Source organism: Asparagus officinalis, unplaced genomic scaffold, assembly GCF_001876935.1.
Source record: "Asparagus officinalis unplaced genomic scaffold, Aspof.V1 AsparagusV1_Un169, whole genome shotgun sequence".
Lineage (NCBI taxonomy): Eukaryota > Viridiplantae > Streptophyta > Magnoliopsida > Asparagales > Asparagaceae > Asparagus > Asparagus officinalis.
This window is the reverse complement of record NW_017972435.1, coordinates 234,511-257,289: the sequence shown is the minus strand read 5'-3', so window position 1 is coordinate 257,289 and position 22,779 is coordinate 234,511. Positions and strand designations below refer to the sequence as shown.

General features: G+C 42.8%; 1 protein-coding gene across 5 annotated transcripts in view; it reads right to left on the bottom strand.

The window, feature by feature from the left end:
* LOC109827374 (beta-glucosidase 12-like) overlaps positions 1-19,566 on the bottom strand; it is a 64,018-nt gene extending 44,452 nt beyond the window's left edge. For 2 of the 5 annotated variants that reach the window (XR_002243410.1, XM_020394379.1), the window contains exons 1-10: positions 19,229-19,555; positions 18,902-19,139; positions 18,741-18,810; positions 18,593-18,651; positions 18,415-18,490; positions 18,251-18,328; positions 18,078-18,165; positions 17,740-17,995; positions 17,522-17,637; positions 17,047-17,264 (exon numbers count right to left, since the gene is read on the bottom strand). Coding sequence is in view for 4 of the 5 variants with exons in the window: in XM_020394379.1 (XP_020249968.1) it covers positions 17,047-17,264; positions 17,522-17,637; positions 17,740-17,995; positions 18,078-18,165; positions 18,251-18,328; positions 18,415-18,490; positions 18,593-18,651; positions 18,741-18,810; positions 18,902-19,048 (1,108 nt within the window). In the remaining variant the exon portion in view is untranslated. Of the gene's footprint in view, positions 1-17,046; positions 17,265-17,521; positions 17,638-17,739; positions 17,996-18,077; positions 18,166-18,250; positions 18,329-18,414; positions 18,491-18,592; positions 18,652-18,740; positions 18,811-18,901; positions 19,140-19,228 lie in introns of all 5 variants that reach the window. The other 3 variants (XM_020394377.1, XM_020394375.1, XM_020394378.1) reach the window with 3 other exon arrangements.
* Positions 19,567-22,779: the final 3,213 nt, after the last annotated feature.

The following is a 22,779-nucleotide window of genomic DNA, read 5'->3' as shown; positions in this document are numbered from 1 at the left end:
CGCGCACGCACATGCACGCACTACACTGTAGATGAATATTAACAATATATATATGTATATGTACATGTACATTTATATGTATATGTATATGTATATGTGTGTGTGCACGTGTGTGCGTGGGTGGGTGTGTGTTTATATATATATATAATCATTTGCCGTCATTAACCTTTATTCATCTTGAAGTTGTTCTTAGTTTCTTTGAGAAGTTAGAGATAGTTGTTTTTGTTCAAGATTTTCAGAGGATAGAAGTGAACTAGGGTTGCAATTTTTTTTGATGTAGTGGATCTTTTATGGTAAGTGGATACACCTCGAGGTTTTTCACACGCAAGAGTTTCCTTGTTAGAAGTCTTATAATTCTGTGGTTGTTTTTACTTGTTGATATCATAGGCTTAATCTATTTGGCTCAACATCAACGTAGAAGAGAACACTGTATTTGTGTTGTGCATTGTGGACGCGAGGGGCTCATCTACATGGGCGTCTGCCCACGAACCGCCTGCTTTCGTGCGCGCGCACGGAAGGCCCATCCGCGCCGCTTGTGCGGCCACGACGAGTTCGTGGTCATGTCTGTGCCGCGTCCACACGCGCCGTCTGGTGCCCACGATCTCATGGTCATGGTCGTGCGCCAGTTCAGCCCACGTCGCGTCCACGCCAGCTCGAGCGCGTGCTCTTTCTTCATGCGTGAGTTTTTCTTTTCTCGCCACGAGAGCCCGCCTAAATTTCAGATTTTCCCCTGTTTAGGGAGAAAGTTGATGTCTTCATTGAGTTACTCATTACAGCTTCAGTCATTACAATGAAAATACAAAAATATAGTCTTTTTATAAGACTTTTACATAATAAAAATACAATTCTCGTCAAACAGCGTAGAGATCGTTTATTGGTCTTCTGCTTGCGTGGGATCTTGGCCTGTGACAGAGACGTTGATATCTGTAGACCACCAAATGATCAGATCAGATCCAGAGCTTCGTCGATTCGTGAAAGAATTAAGAAGCTAAAGCGCTTATCTTGGCAACAGCGAGATAATTACTGTTCTTAAGATCACCGTAACGGGGTAATCTTAAGGGACGAACCGGGCTCCAAATCTGACGAACTCCTCTTCTTTATGCTGAAGAATCCGCTGAAGTCTCCTCCTCCTCTCTAAAATTCGTGGCTCTTCAGTCCTCAATCCGGTAGGGCTTCGCCAACGCTCGAGAATTCCAGATCTAAAAAAATAAAGGCCCTAGGGCTGTATTTATAGGCTTCAGGAGCCCTATGTTCAGATAAGAAAGGCCGATTCCCTCTTATCTTCAGTTGAAATCACTTAACCATATTATCAGATCAGTTGGAGCAAATCCAGACGATTAACGATCGAAAAACTGTCGAAAACAATCAAAATCAACATTTTTTGTATTGCAGACACTTCTGAGTGTCTTGGCTTGGCCGAGACACTTATAAGTGTCTTGGCCAAGCTAAGACACTTGAGAGTGTCTCGGCTTGGCCGAGACACTCAAGAGTGTCTCGGCTTGAAGTGTCTCGGGTATTTTGGCCCTAACTTCCTCATATAACCTCTAAATTACCTCTTGGCTTGGCCGAGACACTTATAAGTGTCTTGGCCAAGCAAAGACACCACGGGGTGTCTTGGTTTGGCTTTTTCTGGTTTTGGCGCGTCGAGTTTGTTTCCACCGTAAATTCGTCGCTCGGACTCAGAATTACGCGGTTCAAGATGCGTTAGAAAGCCGACGAGAAGATATATAAACTCCTATGATTGAATCATATGTGGAATAAATGGGACATGAGGGGTGCTCCACCTTTCGTAAACGACACGTGACTCCAGATCAGCTCTTGTTTTCATTATTTTGAAGTTCCGTTGCTTCGTACGATCCATCGACTCACTTCATGTGTTTGTCATTGTCAAACGAGCTCCTGTGACTCGAATAGTGATGTTCATCGTCTTCTTTCTGTCTCGAGCCGTGTGCGGGGACCTATAGGTAATTTTTGACGCCTAAAGATACCCCCTCCAAAGTGTTTCGGTCTTGTTTCTTTTATAGATGAGTCTGAAATACTTTGGATATGATCGGTCCAACCTTTAGTCGGTATAAAAGGACCTATAGCTTTGATTCTTAACTCCTTCGATTTTTAGTCTATTCGGTATTTTGATGAATAACCGAAACTGTTCTGACATTGTGTTTATCGTCTGGCCGTTGTCGAAATCTTGAATTAAAATTGATGAGTTGATTTTGGCTCGTATCCTCGAGTTGACTTTGAACTGACTATCTCCATCATGATATATTGATTCGCATTGACTTTCATCGCAACACGTTGATTGGTGTTGATCTAGGGTTACGCGTTGACCGATGTTGACCTAGGGTTTCAGATCGCTCGACGTTGACATTTTCATCGCAACGCATTGACTGGCGTTAACCTAGGGTTACACGTTGACCTAGGGTTTCGAATTGCTCGGCGTTGACTTTTTTATCGCAACACATTGACTGGCGTTGACCTAGGGTTACGCGTTGGCCGGCATTGACCTAGGGTTTCGAATCATCCGACGCTGACTTTTTATTGCAACGCGTTGACTGACGTTGACTTAGGGTTACCCGTTGACCGACGTTAACCTAGGGTTTCGGACCGCCCCACGTTAATATAGTTTATACTCGTACGTTTGCTGGAGTATACATAGTTTAAGCTCTTAAGGTATTGGAGCATGGCAGTCCTAATAGTTAGCGTTGCAGGACCAACTGTCAAAGCTGATTCGTCTGGAGATATGGATCTTATCCCGAAGTTATTGGATGCTCGAGTCACGAGACCAGTTAATAAAGCTGGTGCATCAATGACTTTCACACTTATAGGATTTTTAGCAAACCCTCAGCCCTCAACGGATTTGATGAGCCTTTACCGACTACCGTTTGAGTCGGGCTAGCATGCAGATTGTTTAAATCCGTTCTGCATGTAACGTTATGCTAAAAGAGTTAACTCCTTTAGTGCTACGATATTGAATATGTAGACTTCGTCTTTCTCACGGGAATTGACTACCCGGCCGCATGTATCAGATGCAGACTCAGGATTTTTGGCAAATCCTCAGCCATCAACAGGTTTGACGTGTCTTTACCGATTACTGTTTGAATCGGGCTTGCATGCGGAATGTTTAAGTCCGTTCCGCATGTGACGTTGTGCTAAGAGAGTTAACTCTCTTAGTGCTACGATATTGAATACGTAGACTTCGTCTTTCTTATGGGAATAGACTACCCGGTAACGCGTGTTAGACGCTGACTTATCCCTACTTAGGCTTCGGGATAAAATTCCCCAGATTGAAATTCTGGTGTCTTCTTCAATCGGTGAATGACTAAACCGGCAACACATGTTAGACGTGACTTATCCTTAGTATTCAGGATAAAATTCCCCGTGTGTGTGAGGCACGGATTATGGTGTTATTAATAACAACCTGCGACAATGTCGAATATGTGGGCTTTTGTCCTTTTTACGGTCAAGGACTAACCGGCAACACGTGTTAGGCGCTGACTTATCCCTACTTAAGCTCCGGGATAAAATTCCTCAGACTAGAATTCTAGTATCTTCTTCAATCGGTGAAAGACTAAACCGGCAACGCGTGTTAGGCGTTGATTTATTCCTACTTAGGATTCAGGATAAAATTCCCCGCGTGTGTGAAGCACGGATTTTGGTGTTATTAATAAGAACCAGCCACAATGTCGAATATGTGGGCTTTTATTCTTTTTACGGTCAAGGACTAACTGGCAACGCGTGTTAGGTGCTGACTTATCCCTACTTAAGCTTCGGGATAAAATTCCCAGACTAGAATTCTGATATCTTCTTCAATCGGTGAAAGACTAAACCGGCAACGCGTGTTAGGAGTTGACTTATCCCTACTTAGGATTTGGGATAAAATTCTTCGTACGTGTAAAGCACGGATTTTGGTATTATTAATAACAACCTACCACAATGTCGAATATGTTGTCTTTTGTCCTTTTTACGGTCAAGGACTAACTGGCAACCCGTGTTAGGCGCTGACTTATCCCTACTTAGGTTTCGGAATAAAATTCCCCAGAGTAGAATTCTGGTGTTTTTTTCAATCGGTGAAGGACTAAATCGGCAACGCGTGTTAGGCGTTGACTTATCCCTACTTAGGATTCAGGATAAAATTCCCTACTCGTGTGAAACACGGATTTTGGTGTTATTAATAACAATCTGCCACAATGTCGAATATATGGGCTTTTGTCCTTTTTACGGTTAAGGATTAACCGGAAACGCGTGTTAGGCGCTGACTTATCCCTGCTTAGGATTCAGGATAAAATTCCCCACGCGTGTGAAGCACGGATTTTGGTGTTATTAATAATAACCTGCCACAATATCGAATATGTGGGCTTTTGTCCTTTTTACGGTCAAGGACTAACCGACAACGCGTGTTAGGCGCTGACTTATCCCTACTTAGCCTTCAGATTAAAATTCCCCAGACTGGAATTCTGGTGTCTTTTTCAATCAGTGAAAGACTAAACCGGCAACGCGTGTTAGACGTTGACTTATCCCTACTTAGGATTCAGGATAAAATTCCCCACGCGTGTAAGACAAAGCTTTTGGGAGTTGAAGGGTGGTGTCGAAAAATGGGAGAGGAAGAATTTTATATTCTATCTCCCAAAACCGAAGAGGAAGAATTTTATACTCTATCTCCTATTGCTAAGGAAACTCGAAGAGGGATCTCTACCCTAAGAATTCAGAAAAGCAAAACTAGGAGTGGGTTCTTCACTCCGAGAAATACAAAGAACCAAGAAACCCTAACTTTTATAGGATTGGTTGCTTAATCCAAGAAAAGAATTCCTCATTAATTGAGGTGAAATTCCGATTTCGGTCCTAACTTTTATAGGTTTGGTCGAATAGGAAAATGTGAAAGTCTTTCGTTTATCAAAATGGTCATTCCGGTCTTGGTCCTAACTATCTGCAGGTTTGACCAAGTAAGGTTAGAGGCAGTCCTAATTTTTATAGATTTGATTTCTCAAATTGAAAGTGAACTTCTCATTCATGGAAGGAATCGAGAGGGGATTTTGGTTGTGGTCCTAACTGTTTAAAGGTTTGACCGAGATGGGAATTTGAGACGATCCTAACTGTTTAAAGGTTTGATCATTCAATTTGTAGACCTCTCGTTCATGAAAAGAATGGAGAGGGGATTTTAGTTGTGGTCCTAACTATTTAAAGGTTTGACCGAGATGGGAATTTGAGACGACCCTAACTACTTAAAGGTTTGATCATTCAATTTGTGGACCTCTCGTTCATGGAAGGAATCGAGAGGGGATTTTGGTTGTGGTCCTAACTGTTTAAAGGTTTGACCAAGTAGACAGTGGGAGTGGGAGTACAAATCACAGTAGGAGTGTTGACTTGCACAAGTCGCTCAGAGGGGGTTCCTGGTGTTAAGTGACAAATACTTAACACAGAGGGGTTTGATAATCGTCAATGATCAAGAGATTAAAATTCTGAATACTATGTCCGGACTCTGACAATGAGAATGTTGAGTACACAGACGTAGCGAGAGTTTGAGTGGGAGTTTAGTGTTTATCACTTTACTTGTAAAGATCAGGTTATCCCTAAGAATATTACATTTAACATTCTTTCGGGAACTTCCCGTTACATGAATCATCTACCCCCAGTTTTCTTTGCGAAACTGGGTTTATCATTGTATCCAGTTGAATGACCGGGTTATCCTTAAGAATACCAAGCATGATACTCTCCAGGAACTTCCCGTGAAAGAAAGGAAACAGTTTAGACTCATATACCGTTTGGAGTTTTGAGGGGGAGTTTATACTCGGATACTCTTCAGAGTGTGAAGGAGCAATTTATACTCTTATACTTTTTGGATTATGAAAGAGAAGTTTATATTCTTATACTTGTCGGAGTGTGAAGGAGCAGTTTATACTCTTATACTTTTCAGAGTGTGAAGGAGTAGTTTATACTCTTATACTTGTCGGAGTTTTCATTCGATTTAATTGAGTGTTATGACGCCGGCTTCAACCAAGGTTTGGATGCTATTTTTGAGAGTAAAACAATCCTTGGTAGGATGAAGGATCCTCCTGTGATACGTACAATACTTTGGATCCGAGATATTATCAGCTTCCTCCTGATTTGTGATAGGTAGCAGCTTGATCTTGTTGTTTTTAAGGAGGGATTCAAAAATAGCTGGAACATCTTCATCCTTGAATGAGTACTCTTTTTGGAGTCTCGGACACGAAGTCTTTTGCTGTCTTCGGGGTTGCTGTTGTGACGTCTGATTAACATCAACAGCAGCTCCAGGGGCCTTCCCTTTACCACGAGAGACGAAGCTTGAGTTCGGAGAGTTAGCCACTGGTTGACTTCTCTCGGTTTTCTTCCTTCTGAGGAAGTGTTCGGCCTGCTCTCCGAGCGTCTTCAACTCTTTCCATGTGTTGGATGGTGTGATTCCCATAACTTCTAATATCTTAATAGATAGGTTGTTATGATATGTTTGGAGAATAAAGTCCTCCGTGATCGGATCTCGGCAGTTCATCACCTTATTCCGAAAACGTTTGATAAAGTCGTCGACTGTCTCTTCGTCTTCCTGTTTCTTCTCAAAGAGTGTCCTGTTGGATATCTTGGCATCGTCGTCAAAGAAATTATCGAGGAATGAGCTCTCCATACCGTCCCAGTTGTTGATACTTCCAGGCTTGAGACGACGGTATTAATCGAAGACAGGCCCGCGAAGGGTGCCGACGAATGACCGAACCATTAAGGCTTCATTGCCGGAGATCGTGCCTAAGTGGGACTTAATGTAGATTAGATACTGAGTGGGTGAACCCTTCCCGTCGAACGACGTGAAGTTGATTAGGTTGAACTTCGCCGGATACGGGATCGAATCCCACTCTATCAGGTAAGGACACGGAATGCCGGTCTTCTTTACCTCTCAAGCAGACATTAGAGCGTTAATTTTGCTCTCGAGGTCTTTCATCTTCTCATTCTCGTCTGTATCATGTTTTGGACAATTTCCAAGAGGAACAATATGGTCACTCCCGACATTATTATATTTAGAGGGACCACCCCCAACGTTGTTATCTGTAGGGGTTCATTTGAACAACCCCCAGTATTTTTAGGGGGTGCATCAGCCATGATGATTTCGTCTACTTCTGGATCGCTGTCAACTACGGTGTTCTGGGTGCGGCGGCTGGATTCACCAAGTTGATTGGACAGAGCCTGCATCTTTCGGTCATGCTCTTCTTTTATCTGTATCATGGCTATTTCCAATTCGAACTTAAAGTTCTCTTTTTGCTTAGCCAAAGCATCCTCGATGATCTTGGTCATTTGTTCCGCGTTGATCATGAACGCCTCACAAGATTGTCCTATGCTGGACACCGTATTGTCAAAAGCGATGGCAAAGTTCACATCTGATGCTTCATCATCTGAGAATAATCCGCTATTCATCCTCTATAGTCCCTACGCCTAGTAGTTCCTACGCGTAACCGAGTTATATGTTGGGATACGTCCGAAAAATGACGAGAACTAAAATTTCGCGTTGACTTCCCTTTATCAGCCATATTGATAGTGACCTCTGGGAGTTCGTCGTCTTGCGCAACTGACCTTTTTCTACAGAAACACCTTGGCTTAGTTTCCGACGGTTTATAGGAAAGCCTTTGGAATACCGAGACCCTCTGTGAAGCGGTCTTGGGGCAGCTACACGCTGATAATACTATCCTGATAATTTTGGTACACGGACAGTGAGAGTCAGCTTCCCAAGTACCTCTCTTTCCAGATTTATTCGTACCCCTAGCCCGATAGTACAACTCCTAGACGTTGCGGTCAGAGCAACCTATCGGTTGTTTACATGAATTCTCATGTATAACACGTTCGTCTGTCTGACGCGTTTTCTTCTGAGTAAACAACTCCTTGTTGGTGTCTGCAGAAGTCACACGTTTGAAATCACACCTTTCTGAGGGTAAAACCTTAACGGGCTCCTGGCCTTCGACTCGCAGTCTGATGCGGTCGGTTGCTGGAATTTTCTCCTTATGAGAAGGCTTTATATTATCATGAGGGTGCGTGCGACCCCTAGCTTGTTGAGTTGCTCAGGCTTCCTTCACTGGGCCCAAGCGTTCTTTAATAGGAGTTTTACCTCGATCTTCATGTTGAGGACTGAGGCATTCCTTCAATGAAATTCTAACTCTGGAGAGATTCATACCGCCGTAGGGTTCTACCGGGGGCGTAGGAACGGAAGGAATGGGATCCGTAGTTGACGAAGGTTGGAGAGCAGCCTCGAATGCTTTTGCCTTAGCCGCTGATTTGGCCTTTGGCATCCAAACTTGCTTAGATCTTGGTAGCTTTTTGATCACCTTTTCCTTTTGCAACTCCTGTGCCTTCCGCACAAGGAAGAGTTGAAAGGATCTTTTTGACATTAACCCATTCATTGGTTGCTGGTTTGGAGGAGACGGCGTTTGCTTGCTGCTGGAACACTTGGCACCTTCTGAGTTTCAGATCCGCATCATAGCAGATCCCGTCAACAGGCTTCAAAGCCTTGGTAAATTGGTGAGCGAGATGTTAACAGCGCCTTTGACGAGCCCTCTTCGTCAGCACTTGTGCACTTTCAATGGGAAACTCTTTGACTTTCGAAGAGTTGTCACGAACGTTGGATCTGGTTTCTTTGGAGGCCGGAGAGGGGTCTTCCACTGCATTCGGGTTCAGTTGGATCTGGTTTCTTTGGAGGCCGGAGAGGGGTCTTCCACTGCATTCGGGTTCAGATCATCAGCCCTGGTCTTCGGGGTCTTCCACTGCATTCGGGTTCAGATCATCAGCCCTGGTCTTCGGATCTGAAGGCATGTTCTTCGCGGTAGTGGTTTTCCTACGTTTGCAAGAAGAAGATCTGGAGGAGGAGGATGAAATATATTCCTTGAATTTTTGCTGGTCGAATTCGTATTCGACCTCTTCGAACACCGGGATCTTGATCGTCGGTTGCGTCACGACAGCCTCGGCAGCGAGGCTATTGGCTCCCACTGTGGTTGCCAGCTTGTTTAGGGAGAAAGTTGATATCTTCATTGAGGTACTCATTACAACTTCAATCATTACAATGAAAATACAAAAAGATAGTCTTTTTATAAGACTTTTACACAATAAAAATACAATTCTTGTCAAACAGCACAGAGATCGTTTATCGGTCTTCTGCTTGCGTGGGATCTTAGCCTGTGACTGGGACGTTGATATCCATGGACCACCAAACGATCAGATCAGATCCATAGCTTCGTCGATTCGTGAAAGAATCAAGAAGCCAAAGCGCTTATTTCCGTAACAGCGAGATAATTGCTCTTCTTAAGATCACTGCAACGGGGTAATCTTAAAGGACGAACCGAGCTGCAGATCTGATGAACTCCTCTTCTTTATGTCGTAGAATCCACTAAAGTCTCCTCCTCCTCTCTGAAATTCGTGGCTCTTCAGTCCTCAATCCAGTAGGGCTTCGCCAACGCTCGAGAATTTCAGATCTAAAAAAATAAAGGCCCTGGGGCTATATTTATAAGCTTCAGGAGCCCTGTGTTCGGATAAGAATGGCCGATTCCCTCTTATCTTTAGTTGAAACCACTTAACCATAGTATCAGATCAGTTAGAGCAAATCCAGGTAGTTAACGATCGAAAAACCGTTGAAAACAACCAAATTCAGCGTTTTTTGTATTGCAGACATTTCTTAGTGTCTTGGCTTAGTCGAGACACTTATAAGTGTCTTGGCCAAGCCAAGACACTTGAGAGTGTCTCAGCTTGGCCGAGACACTCAAGAGTGTCTCAGCCAAGCCGAGACACTTGGAAGTGTCTTGGCCAAGCCAAGACACCCCGGGGGGTCTTGGTTTGGCTTTTTCTGGTTTTGGCGCGTCGAGTTTGTTTCCACCGTAAATTCGTCATTCGGACTCAGAATTACACGGTTCAAGATGCATTATAAAGCTGACGAGAAGATCTACAGGATCTCATGATTGAATCATATGTAGAATAAATGGTACATGAGGGGTGCTCCGTCTTTTGTAAATGACGCGGGGCTCCCTATCAGCTCTTGCTTCCGTTATTCTGAAGTTCCGTTGCTTCGTATGATCCGTCAACTAACTTCATGTGTTTGTCATTGTCAAACGAGCTTCTGTAACTTGGATAGCAACGTTCATCTTCTTCTCTCTATCTCGAGCCGTGTGCGCGGACCTATAGACAATTTTTGACGCCTACAGCCCCATGTTCTCTCCTATAAATAGAGAAGGGGTAGAGGAGTAGAGGGTGGGGAAAATTGTGGGAAATTCTTGAGTGAGTGAGAAACTTGAGAGGAATAGTAAATAGTGAGGAAGAGAGAGCTTGTAATAGTTCGGTATTCTCCTCATAGTGAAACCCCCCCTCCCGTGGACGTAGGCAAGTTTGCCGAACCACGTAAATCTCATGTCTGTATTATTTTACTATGAGTTTGTCATTGCTTGTAGGTTCCCTCTACATTTCAGTCTTAGAACTGATAGAGGAATAGTGTATATTTCATTTGATGAAATATTTCACTTTCGATTCTAGTTTCCTTTGAGAAACAAGAATTTCACTACTTATTCTAGTTTCCTTTGAGAAACAAGAATATAGAGATTAACTTGTGCTTTTGTGATAAGAAAAGCCAGGGCTATCTCTCAGGTGATATCGCTTTCGCGGTGTGAGGGCGTGACTCTGCATCCAAAAATTGGTATCAGAGACCTTGTTCAGATTAGTGGTGGTTGAGCTACTGATCTGAGGTGGTGGTTGACACAAGGTATTTGTTGGAATTCCTGGGCGAAACAGATTTATTTATACAAGCGGAGAATGGTGTCAACAAGTAAAACAGTTAAAGTTGGAAAGTACAAGATCGAAAAGTTTAATAGGAAGAATGATTTCTCCTATTGGAAGATGCAGATGAAAAACAAGCCGAGAAACTTGGAAGTGTCTTGGCCAAGCCAAGACACCACGGGGTGTCTTGGTTTGGCTTTTTCTGGTTTTGGCGCGTCGAGTTTGTTTCCACCGTAAATTCGTCATTCGGACTCAGAATTACACGGTTCAAGATGCATTATAAAGCTGACGAGAAGATCTACAGGATCTCATGATTGAATCATATGTAGAATAAATGGTACATGAGGGGTGCTCCGTCTTTTGTAAATGACGCGGGGCTCCCTATCAGCTCTTGCTTCCGTTATTCTGAAGTTCCGTTGCTTCGTATGATCCGTCAACTAACTTCATGTGTTTGTCATTGTCAAACGAGCTTCTGTAACTTGGATAGCAACGTTCATCTTCTTCTCTCTATCTCGAGCCGTGTGCGCGGACCTATAGACAATTTTTGACGCCTACAGCCCCATGTTCTCTCCTATAAATAGAGAAGGGGTAGAGGAGTAGAGGGTGGGGAAAATTGTGGGAAATTCTTGAGTGAGTGAGAAACTTGAGAGGAATAGTAAATAGTGAGGAAGAGAGAGCTTGTAATAGTTCGGTATTCTCCTCATAGTGAAACCCCCCCTCCCGTGGACGTAGGCAAGTTTGCCGAACCACGTAAATCTCATGTCTGTATTATTTTACTATGAGTTTGTCATTGCTTGTAGGTTCCCTCTACATTTCAGTCTTAGAACTGATAGAGGAATAGTGTATATTTCATTTGATGAAATATTTCACTTTCGATTCTAGTTTCCTTTGAGAAACAAGAATTTCACTACTTATTCTAGTTTCCTTTGAGAAACAAGAATATAGAGATTAACTTGTGCTTTTGTGATAAGAAAAGCCAGGGCTATCTCTCAGGTGATATCGCTTTCGCGGTGTGAGGGCGTGACTCTGCATCCAAAAATTGGTATCAGAGACCTTGTTCAGATTAGTGGTGGTTGAGCTACTGATCTGAGGTGGTGGTTGACACAAGGTATTTGTTGGAATTCCTGGGCGAAACAGATTTATTTATACAAGCGGAGAATGGTGTCAACAAGTAAAACAGTTAAAGTTGGAAAGTACAAGATCGAAAAGTTTAATAGGAAGAATGATTTCTCCTATTGGAAGATGCAGATGAAAAACTCGTTGATTTCACAAAAGTTGCACAAAGCTTTGGCGGGAAAAGAGAAGAAACATAAGGACATGTCTGATGAGGATTGGGAAGAGCTAGATTTGGAAGCATGAGCGTCGATTATCCTATGTCGTGAAAGGGATGTGGCTTTCTTAGTGGATGGAGAGGAAACGGTTGTGGGCGTGTGGTTAAAGTTAGAGAGCACCTTCATGACGAAGAGTCTAATAAACCGGATTTATTTAAAATCCAAATTGTACACTTGTAAGATAGAGGAAGGCTCATCAATCCGGGAGTACATCAACAAGTTCGATAGGATCTTATCGGATTTGAAAGACATTGAGGTGACAGTGGAAGACGAGGATCAGACACTTCTACTACTTCTATCTCTGCCAAAGTCTTATGAGAATCTGGTTCAAACACTGATGCTTGTGGGTGACAGTTTATCGATGGATGAGACTAGAACGGCTCTTCTAGCGGATGATCTTCAAAAAATTGTAACTAGTGATATGGCCACTGGTGGTAATAAAGAGCAAGCGCAGGGGTTCTTCGCCAGAGGAAGGGGCAATGAGCGAGGAAAAGGCAATGGAGGAAAGTCTAGAGCAAAATCAAGACCTCTTGTGAAAAGACCGTGTTTCAAATGCGGTGAGCTAGGGCATTTTAAAGCTAATTGTCCTAACAAGAGAGTAGGTGGGAAGAAGAACAACAACAAGACTGAAAGACGAGAAGGTAAGGAAGAGGTGAGCTACGCGTCAGGGGAAGGGAGCGATAAGGAATGCTATGTCGTCACGGGTGGTGAGGATACCTCCGGGAAGTGGATTCTTGATTCTGGTTACTCTTATCACATGTGTCCAAATAGGAAGTGGTTTACTACCTACAGGAGCATTGATGGTGGAACCGTATTGATGGGAAACAACCATGTTTGTAAAACGGTGGGGCTAGGCGATATCAAGATCAAGATGTATGATGGAGTGGTTCGAACCATGACGGATGTAAGGCATGTTCCCGACTTGCGAAAGAATCTTATCTCAGTTGGTGCTTTGGACTCTGGGGGTTGTAAGATTATAACAGAAAATGGAGTGAAGAGGGTTGTTCGGGGCTCCTTAGTAGCGATGAAGGGCATTCGTCACGGCAACCTATATACTCTCTTGGGTATGACGGTGATAGGAGATACAGCGGTTAGAACTGATGGAAGTGGTGGAGACACATGTGAGCACACACGGTTATTGCATAGGCGGCTTGGGCACATGTCAGAGAAGGGTCTAGATCTGCTTGGTAAGGAGGGTTTGTTGAAAAATCTGAAGAAGCCTTGCATGGATTTTTGTGAGGACTGTGTGTATGGAAAGACGCACAGCGTTCAATTTATAAGAAGCAATCACAAGAGCAAAGGGATTCTAGATTATGTGCACACGGATGTTTGGGGTCCGGCTTCGACAACTTCTAAGGGTGGTTCCAGATATTTTGTTTCATTCATAGATGATCATTCGAGATATGCTTGAATTTATTTTCTGAAGCATAAAAATGAGGTATTTGAGACATTCAAGATGTGGAAGGTGATGGTTAAGTACAGGACAGGAAAGAAATTGAAGACATTAAGATCTGATAATGTTACAGAGTATACAGATGGTGCCTTCAAGGAGTTCTGTGATCAGGAGGGGATTGCCAGACACTGGACAGTTAGATCTACACCACAGCAAAATGGGGTCGTAGAGAGACTGAACCAAACACTACGGGAGAAAGCAGTGAGTATGCGATCTTATACTGGTTTGGGCAAAGAATGGTGGGCAGAGTCGATTGCTACAGCTTGATATATAGTGAATCGATCTCCACATTCGACATTAGACGGTGATATACCCTATCGGGTGTGGTCAGAGGAGAATGCATATTATGAGAGGCTCCGAATCTTCGGGTGTACCGCCTACTATCTCGTCAACGAGGGAAAGCTTGACACAAAGGCCAAGAAGGCAATTTTCTTGGGGTATGCAAAGGGTGTAAAAGGCTATCGCCTTTGGTGTACAGAAGATTCAAAGTTCGTAATCAGTAGTGACGTTACCTTTGATAAGAACTTCATGATTGCTAAGGTACCCAAGGATGATGGTGTTGAGACTGTTGGGAATTCTAAGTCCCAGGTTATTAATATAGAACCTAAAGACCAACAAGGTTCTAGTCATGTTCAAGTGGGAAATCAGGTATATAATGACCTTGAGCAGGAGGAGGTTTAGCAGGAGAACACACAGGCACTGCAACAGCAGAGCCAAGGCGAGCATACAAGCATGTATAGAAGCTGGGGGCTGATCAACACCTGAAGCACTATGTGCATGTTAATTTGGTTGAGTACGCACTCTCGGTGGAGGAAGATGAGCCGGTCTCCTTCAAGGAAGCTATTCGGGATAAAGATAGCGAGAGTTGGTTGGCTGTGATGGAGGAGGAGATGGATTCTCTCCGGAAGAACTAAACATAGGAGGTGGTCTCATTGCCCGCAGGAAAGAAAGTTATAGGTTGTAAGTGGCTGTATAAAAGAAAGAAAGATCCTTCAGAGCTCGCTGGTACGAGGTACAAGGCGAGGCTAGTGGCTAAGGGGTTCGCACAAAGAGAGGGTGTGGATTACAATGAGATATTTTCTCCGGCGGTGAAACACACTTCTATTCGGGTGCTATTGAGTATTGTTGCTCATGGTGATCTTGAGCTGGAACAACTCGATGTCAAAATGGCCTTCTTGCACGAAGACTTAGAGGAGGAGATCTATATGCATCAGCCAGAGGGTTACAAGGTTGAGGATAAGGAGAATATTGTATGTCGCTTAAGGAAATCACCTTATGGATTGAAGCAATCTCCTCGACAGTGGTACAAGCGATTTGACTCCTTCATGCTGAAGCATGAGTTTTCTCGAAGCGACTATGATTGTTGTGTTTACATTCGGAAGCTTCGTGGAGATGATTATATCTATCTTCTTTTGTATGTGGATGACATGCTTATTGCATCGAAGAACAAGGTAGAGATAGATAAGCTAAAATCTCAACTTAACAAAGAGTTCGAGATGAAGGACATGGGCGCTGCAAAGAAAATACTGGGTATGGAGATTAGAAGAGAGCGGGCGAATCGGTGATTGTTCTTGAGTCAGAAGGGCTACATAGAGCAGGTGATCGTGAGGTTCGGGATGCAAAGTGCAAAGTTGGTGGTGACCCCATTGGCTCCACACTTTAGGCTTTCAGGTAAATAATCTCCCTCTACAGCGGAAGATATGACACACATGGAGCGTGTACCTTATGCTAGTGCAGTTGGTAGTTTAATGTATGCCATGTTGTGTACACGTCCAAATATTTCACAGGCGGTTAGTGTGGTCAGCAGGTTCATGGCGAATCCGGAAAAGGCGCACTGGGAAGCGGTGAAATGGGTCCTGAGGTACTTGAAAGAAACCACGGATACGGGTTTGTGTTTTGGTGGAGATACATGTCAGATCGACGGGTATGTGGACTCAGATTATACGGGCGATCTAGATAGACGACGATGTACTACTGGTTATGTATTCAGGATACATGGAGCTCCAGTTAGTTGGCGATCGATGTTGCAGGCTACAGTGACACTTTCTACTACAGAGGCCGAGTACATAGCTATGACGGTGGGAGTGAAGGAAGTATTGTGGCTTTTGGGTCTTCTAGACGATTTTGGGATTGAATAGGAGAGCGTGAACTTGTGGTATGACAGTCAGAGTGCGACTCACTTAGCGAAAAATCAAGTTTATCATGCTCGTACCAAGCATATCGACGTCAGATATCATTTTGTGCGGGATATCATAGAGAAAGGTGATATTTCTCTCATGAAGGTGCACACAAATGAGAATCCCATAGACATGTTAATCAAGGTGGTGACAGGCAGCAAGTTTTAGCATTGTTTGAACTTGCTTCATATTAACCCGTGTTGATTTTCCCAAAAAGGCATGGCCTTGCGGGGCGGTGATGAAGGTGTGGTAGAGACTATGTTGGAGAATAATTACAGAACTACGATTAGCTTGATCCCGGCGGAGGGTACGTAGGTAGCCGGGGTATAGTAGCGCAGCTGGTTTGATCTAGATCTTTCTGGTGAAGTTCGTGGTGTTATTCTGGTGTTCGTCCAAAATTTGAGGTTTATCAAATGATGAACGAGGTGGAGAATTGTGAACGCGGGGGGCCCACCCACGTGGACGTCTGCCCACGAGCCACCTGCTTTCGTGCATGCGCACGGAAGGGCTCTTTCTTCGCGCGCGAGTTTTTCTTTCCCCGCCGCGAGAGCCCGCCTAAATTTCTGATTTGCCCCATGTTCTCTCCTATAAATAGAGAAGGGGTAGAGGAGTAGAGGGTGGGGAAAAATTGTGGGAAATTCTTGAGTGAGTGAGAAAATTGAGAGGAATAGTAAAGAGTGAGGAAGAGAGAGCTTGTAATAGTTTGGTATTCTCCTCATAGTGAAACCCCCCCCTCCCGTGGACGTAGGAAAGTTTGCCGAACCACGTAAATCTCGTGTCTGTATTGTTTTACTATGAGTTTGTCATTGCTTGTAGGTTCCCTCGACATTTCAGTCTTAGAACTGATGAGAGGAAAATTGTATATTTCACTTTGATGAAGTATTTCACTTTCGATTCTAGTTTCCTTTGAGAAACAAGAATTTCACTACTTATTCTAGTTTCCTTTGAGAAACAAGAATATAGAGGTTAACTTGTGCTTTTGTGACAACAAAAGTCAGGGCTATCTCTCAGGTGATATCGCTTCCGCGGCGTGAGGACGTGACTCTGCGCCCAACATGCATCGCTGCTTCTCTCCCAAACATAATTCACAAGAATATAGTTCTCGCATATCGTAAAGGAAAACAACTTGTGATATCCTTTAGATGATTGTTTGAACGGGTAAAATAACAAGAGAATCGAGAAATCTTCTAAAAGTTGTAATATCAAAAGTCCACATTCACAAAACTTCTAATGTCATGAACTAAATGTTCGGTTTTTTTTAAAACTCTTAATCTTCCACGTAAACACAAAACTAGTCTTATATTTGCTTTATATTTGTTTGCGAAAATGAAAAGAGAAACATCACCTGTCCAAGATACACTTGCATCAGTATCATAGCTGAGATTAGCAGTACATGGCACCAATATACTTTGAGCATAGTTTGTGGTATAGTAGTTGAGACCAAGAAAGTCGAAGGATCCTTTGACCATTTCTGACTCTTCTATAGTGAACTCCGGTAATCGATCTTGGACAAGCGCTTTCATGCTAAGCGGATAGTCCCCTTGAGTCAATGGGCCCATGAACCTATTAAAATCATGAATTTGACACACCATAACTCAATTATTACTTTTTCCCCCAAACAAGCTACCAAAGTTGCAACACAAAGTTGAATTCAATTTCAAATAAGGACCGATCTTGCAAATTTTCGCATTTCTTAGGACAACAATAATCTTCTTAGTAGACAGTCAGATACTTGAGGGTCCTCGCAAGAGTCTTCAATGTAACTAGAAAAAACATGCTGTTTATGGATAAGATTGCTGTTACAGTGTCGAAAAACTTACCATCCTAACATGAAATCGATTGCTCGACTGGCTGCATCGATATCTGAAATTGATTCGGAGTAGGGCAAGAACCAGTGACTAATAAGGGATAAACCCACCTTACCCTTCTGTGATGCCTGCATGATTAATTTGGAATACATTTGCCATGCAATTGTATTTAGTCTACAGAATTAAATCAAGTCTAAATCAATGCACGATCATCGACATCTTCTCTTTACCTGATACTTGTCTCTGTACAATTTGACAGCAGCAGCATGGGATAGCAACAAATTATGGGCTACAGTATAAGGTTCACGACCTGAATCTCCGTTAAAACAATTGCTCTCCATCCAAGGGGAGCACCGGCCGGGAGCATACAAGCCCGTTACATAACCCAGTCGGGCAAAAGTCCACGGCTCATTCACCACGATCCAATGCTTCACTCTGTCTCCGAACAGTGCAAAGCAGACATCGGCATAGTTCTTGAAATCATCCCTGAATTAATGTGATTTTGCAATTTTTCTAGAGGGCTTGTGTTTTATTTCTTGATTGATGTAAAAGTAAAGAGTAGACTTACAGGATTTTCGAGCTGAGAAATCCTCCATAGCGGTCTTCTAGTGCTTGAGGAACATCCCAGTGGAAAATTGTTGCATATGGTTCCACCCCTGCACTTTGATACGGGTGACATAGTTTGCGCAGGAATCACACATTGATTCTAGTAGTGAGACTTATTAAGGGTGAAGGGGGTACCACTGGATTTGAGCTCATCGATAAGGTTGTTGTAATATTGAACGCCTTCTCTGTTGATTCCTCCGCTGATCTCCCCATCTATGATAAAGCATAAAGAGTCAAGAATCGGTATGATTCTGTACCATTATTATCCTGATGGAGGCTATAGGAGTTGACCAACTTACTTGGTAAGATTCTAGTCCAAGAAATGGAGAATCTGTAAGCATCAACGCCCATTTCCTTCATGATTCTCACATCTCCCTGCAAAAATTACTCGACTCTTGTACATCAACATCTCGCATCGGATTCAGAAATCAAATTGCAGAAGGAGATAGATCCTATGATCAAGTAATTAAGTACCACCTTGAAACGATGATAAGAATCTACAGCAACATTCCCGTTGCTTCCATCCTTAATCTTATCTGCCCATCAATTAAAACAGTAAAAATCATGAGCTGCTATTTTCGCATTAACTCTAAAAACAGTATTCGGCAGAGAGAGAGAGAGAGGCCTGGATGATTCTGAGTGAATGCATCCCACATGCTCGGTCCTCTACCCCCTTCATCTGCGGCTCCCTCAATCTAAACAACAAGAAAACTCCTTCGCAAATATTCAGAAAGAATTACAAAATCTTTTTTAGAGGAGTTCCTCTAAAATTGAAAAGAGGATTACTTGATAAGCTGAAGTGGTGGTGCCGAAGACAAAACCGTCCGGGAAGCTGATTCTGCTGAATGATTCTGGTCGTAAACGCCAGAGTGCCGATCCCAACAGTGAGAGGCAGAGAAGAGGCAGAAGAAGCTGGCTACCTTGAATTCCCATTTCCTAGAATTGGAGGAATTATCTACAGGGTTTTCTCCACACTAACTTGGAGGCTTTGTAGGTGGCCTTGTCATTGGTCAGCTGGTACCTGCTATGGGAAAACAAAACTAGATATTTTGTTTGCGAACAGAGAATTTGCGGGGCAACATGCAAATGGGTTTAAGGGGAAAAGGAACTAACTGTTTCGGCCATGGTCAAAATATTTCCTCGAATTAACTGGGATCGACGAAGCAGTTAAAATCATTGCTCTAAGCAAGATAATCTTTCCCCCCCTTTATGTAAACATCCAAATCGTCCGGCTTCCTATACTTGGTTAATCGTATTCCTTTGGTGTAATTAATCTCAGGTATGATTGTAACTAATTAAGGAAATTTTAGCCCGTTTCTCTTATGACTTTCAGAGGTTTTACAGGGTAATTTTCCATGGCTTGCAGCACCTACTCCAAAGTACGACAGTAATATTAGGTCGGATTTCTTGTCAAGGCGGAGGATGATACTCGTGCCTTTCTGTCAAATAAATCAGGGGAAATGATCTATCAAGATGTCAAATTTTCTACCGGCGCCTCTTTCAATCTCGACAGCAAGATCTTTTTCAATGGGACCTTTTTACATATTGTAGTCGTACTCATGATAAAGTTTAGTTGAGTGAAGAAGGATACATATAAACTCAGAAAAAAAAGAAAAACACGCGAGATCTTTAAAGGCGTCATTACATCTCTGCGAGTCGTTATCACATCGTCTTTACTTCACTTTATGAACATTTCAGTTGGAGGCCTGTCGCAGTCACAATTTGTCTTTGCTCACTGCATGCAGACTTTATGTTTAGTTTACTGCTCTTCGTCTTTACTTTTGGGCCTGTTTGGTTGGTTTCCTAAAATCAAAGAAAATGAAATCGATACAAGAAAATCAATAAAATAATATTTTTATTCATTTCTATCCCTAAAACTCATCCATAACATCTAATAAAATATTATTTTTATCATCCAACTCATCTCATTTCATCTCATTTCTTATCTTTAAAAATAAACCAAACACAAGAAATGTGTCACATCATCCAACTCATCACATCTCATCTTATCTCATTTTTAAAAATCACACACATCATCCAATAATATTGTGACAACTCATCTCATCTCATTAAACCTTCCTTTCCATCCATTTCCTCAAAAAAAAACAAGAAATTGATTTCCTTAAGTATGTGTCACATCATCCAATAATATACCTCCAACTCATCTGATCTCATCTATTTTCTTATTTTTAAAAATGAACCAAACACAAACAACCTCAAAACATCATCCAATAATATACCTCCAATTCATTTCCTTATTTTTTTTAACCAACCAAACAACCTCAAAACAATTTTTTTTAAAAAATCACTCACATCATCCAATAATAAGGTGACAACTCATCTCATCTCATCTTCTATTCTATAATTTCTTTCTTTTTTAAACCAACCAAACAACCTCAAAACAATTATTATAGGAAATATGTTTCCTATTCTTTGATTTCCCATTTTATTTTGCGAAACGAACAACCCCTTATTCTAGATGTGGATGGCGGTTGTTGTGAGGGAGAGAAAAGGCAAAACAATAAGGAACATAATCAATTAGGTGCATGTTTCACTCGGATTAATACAGTAAGTGGACTATAAGCCAATGTGTAGACATTGCAGTGGCTTATTAGCCACAAAAGCGACTTATAAACTGGTTTTAATAGGCATATATCCAATCGTACACAAACTCCTAAAGGAGCTCCCAAAAATACGAACTACTAGGTCACTCAGCTATAATATAGCTTTTCAAATAAATTGTTGGATTTATTGGTCAAAACCGCTTTCTAAAATAAGTTTTCAAACTATTTATTTACTAACTATTGGTATTTTTTTTTTTTGAAAAGACAGGTAGGGTAACCTAACCAGTCAAGTACTCAACAACACTCTGTCTCAAAAACAAAGGGACAGAAACAGACAAACAAAAAGAGGACAAACAATCAACCGACTTATTTAGGGAATGAGCAACGCCATCACCAGTGCGCCTTACATAAGAAACTTTAGAGCAGCTAGTAATAGTCAGACCAGCGTGAATTTCATTTGCAATAGGAGCCAATGAAGCAAAAGAAGAATGAGTCTCCACAAAGGAGACAACCTTTAGAGAGTCAATTTCCACCATTGAAATCCTCCAGTTCATACACCGAACAAAGCGAATACCTTCCAGGACAGCCAACAGCGCTGCATGATCCACAGACATAAGACTCCTGATCCCCATAGGTAGCAACCAATCACATGTCCATGGTGATCCCGAATAACACCTCCTAAATCAATAATATCTCCTTCTAGAGGAACAACAACATCTGCGTTGAACTTCAGCAAACCAAGAGCAGGGGAATACCAAACAGAAGGCCATTTGGAAGGGGTGACAATGTCACGAGAGAGACCTCTAACTCTATCCCCTTCCTCCACAAAACGGAGAATCCGAGTCACCACGATCGAGACCTCTCTAACACCACCACCATGAGAGCACATATTCCTTTCCCCCCATATAAACCACGAGGTTGTGAAAGCCAAAGCCAGAGAGTCCCTAGGGCAAATAGAGGTGAGATGGAAAAGAAAATCACCTCAAGACGTGCATCAAAAACCATTAATCACTTTCCAAAGATCTAAGAACTCCTACACTAAACGAGCAAAGGAGCAGACGGTGAAGATATAAGGGCGGTCTCAAAGGCAGCAGAGCAAAGGCGGCAACTAGGGGGCACAGAGATCCCCTGCGGGATAAACCAACTAAGGTGGGGAGAGCATCATAGAACAGACACCAACGGAACACTCTAATCTTCGGTGAGATCTCCGCATGCCAGAGCAAGGACCACCACTTCGCTACCCTAAAATCCGAGGTGGAAGCAGTATCATGCATAGTGTGGTGAAGAAGTGGGTATCCACTCTTGACCGTGTAGCACCCCTTCTCCTCATAATACCAAATGAGTCTGTCAAGGATAGGAGAAGGTGGCGGTAGGATAAATGAAATGTCCTACGATCTACCTACCAAAAGGAGGTAGCAAATAGCTCATGATTCTAAGTATCCGAAGTAGAGATCAGCTCAGCCACCCTTCTGGAAGGGTCGATCGAAAAAGTGATTGTCCTAAAAGAAAAGGGCCTTGGGATCCATGGGTCAGCAATGATAGAGACACTCTGGCCATCATCTATCACTGTTAGAAAACAGCATTTCACCTACGGGCTAATAGCGACGGATATTTCCGTCGCTATAACTATAGTATTAGCGACGGAAATATATTAGCGACGGAAATATCCGTCGCTATTATTCCGTAGGTGAAACTATTTTACCGACGGATAACCACAATTTAGCGACGGATATTTGTCGTCACTAAATTCTTTAGCAACGGAATATTCAGCGACGGACAAATCCGTCGCTAATAACTTCTTTAGCGACGGATATTGCCGTCGCTAAAGTTTTCGATAGGGAAATTTTTTGGGCGCGGGCGCCCAAAAAATTTGGGCTGCCCGCGCCCGATAAAACTCTCTTCCCCCCCCCGGACAAATCCGTCGCTAATAACTTCTTTAGCGACGGATATTGCCGTCGCTAAAGTTTTCGATAGGGAAATTTTTTGGGCGCGGGCGCCCAAAAAATTTGGGCTGCCCGCGCCCGATAAAACTCTCTTCCCCCCCCCCAGACCCGATTTTCCCCCTTCTCTCCCAAATCCTCCCTCCCCCCCTCTCTTTTC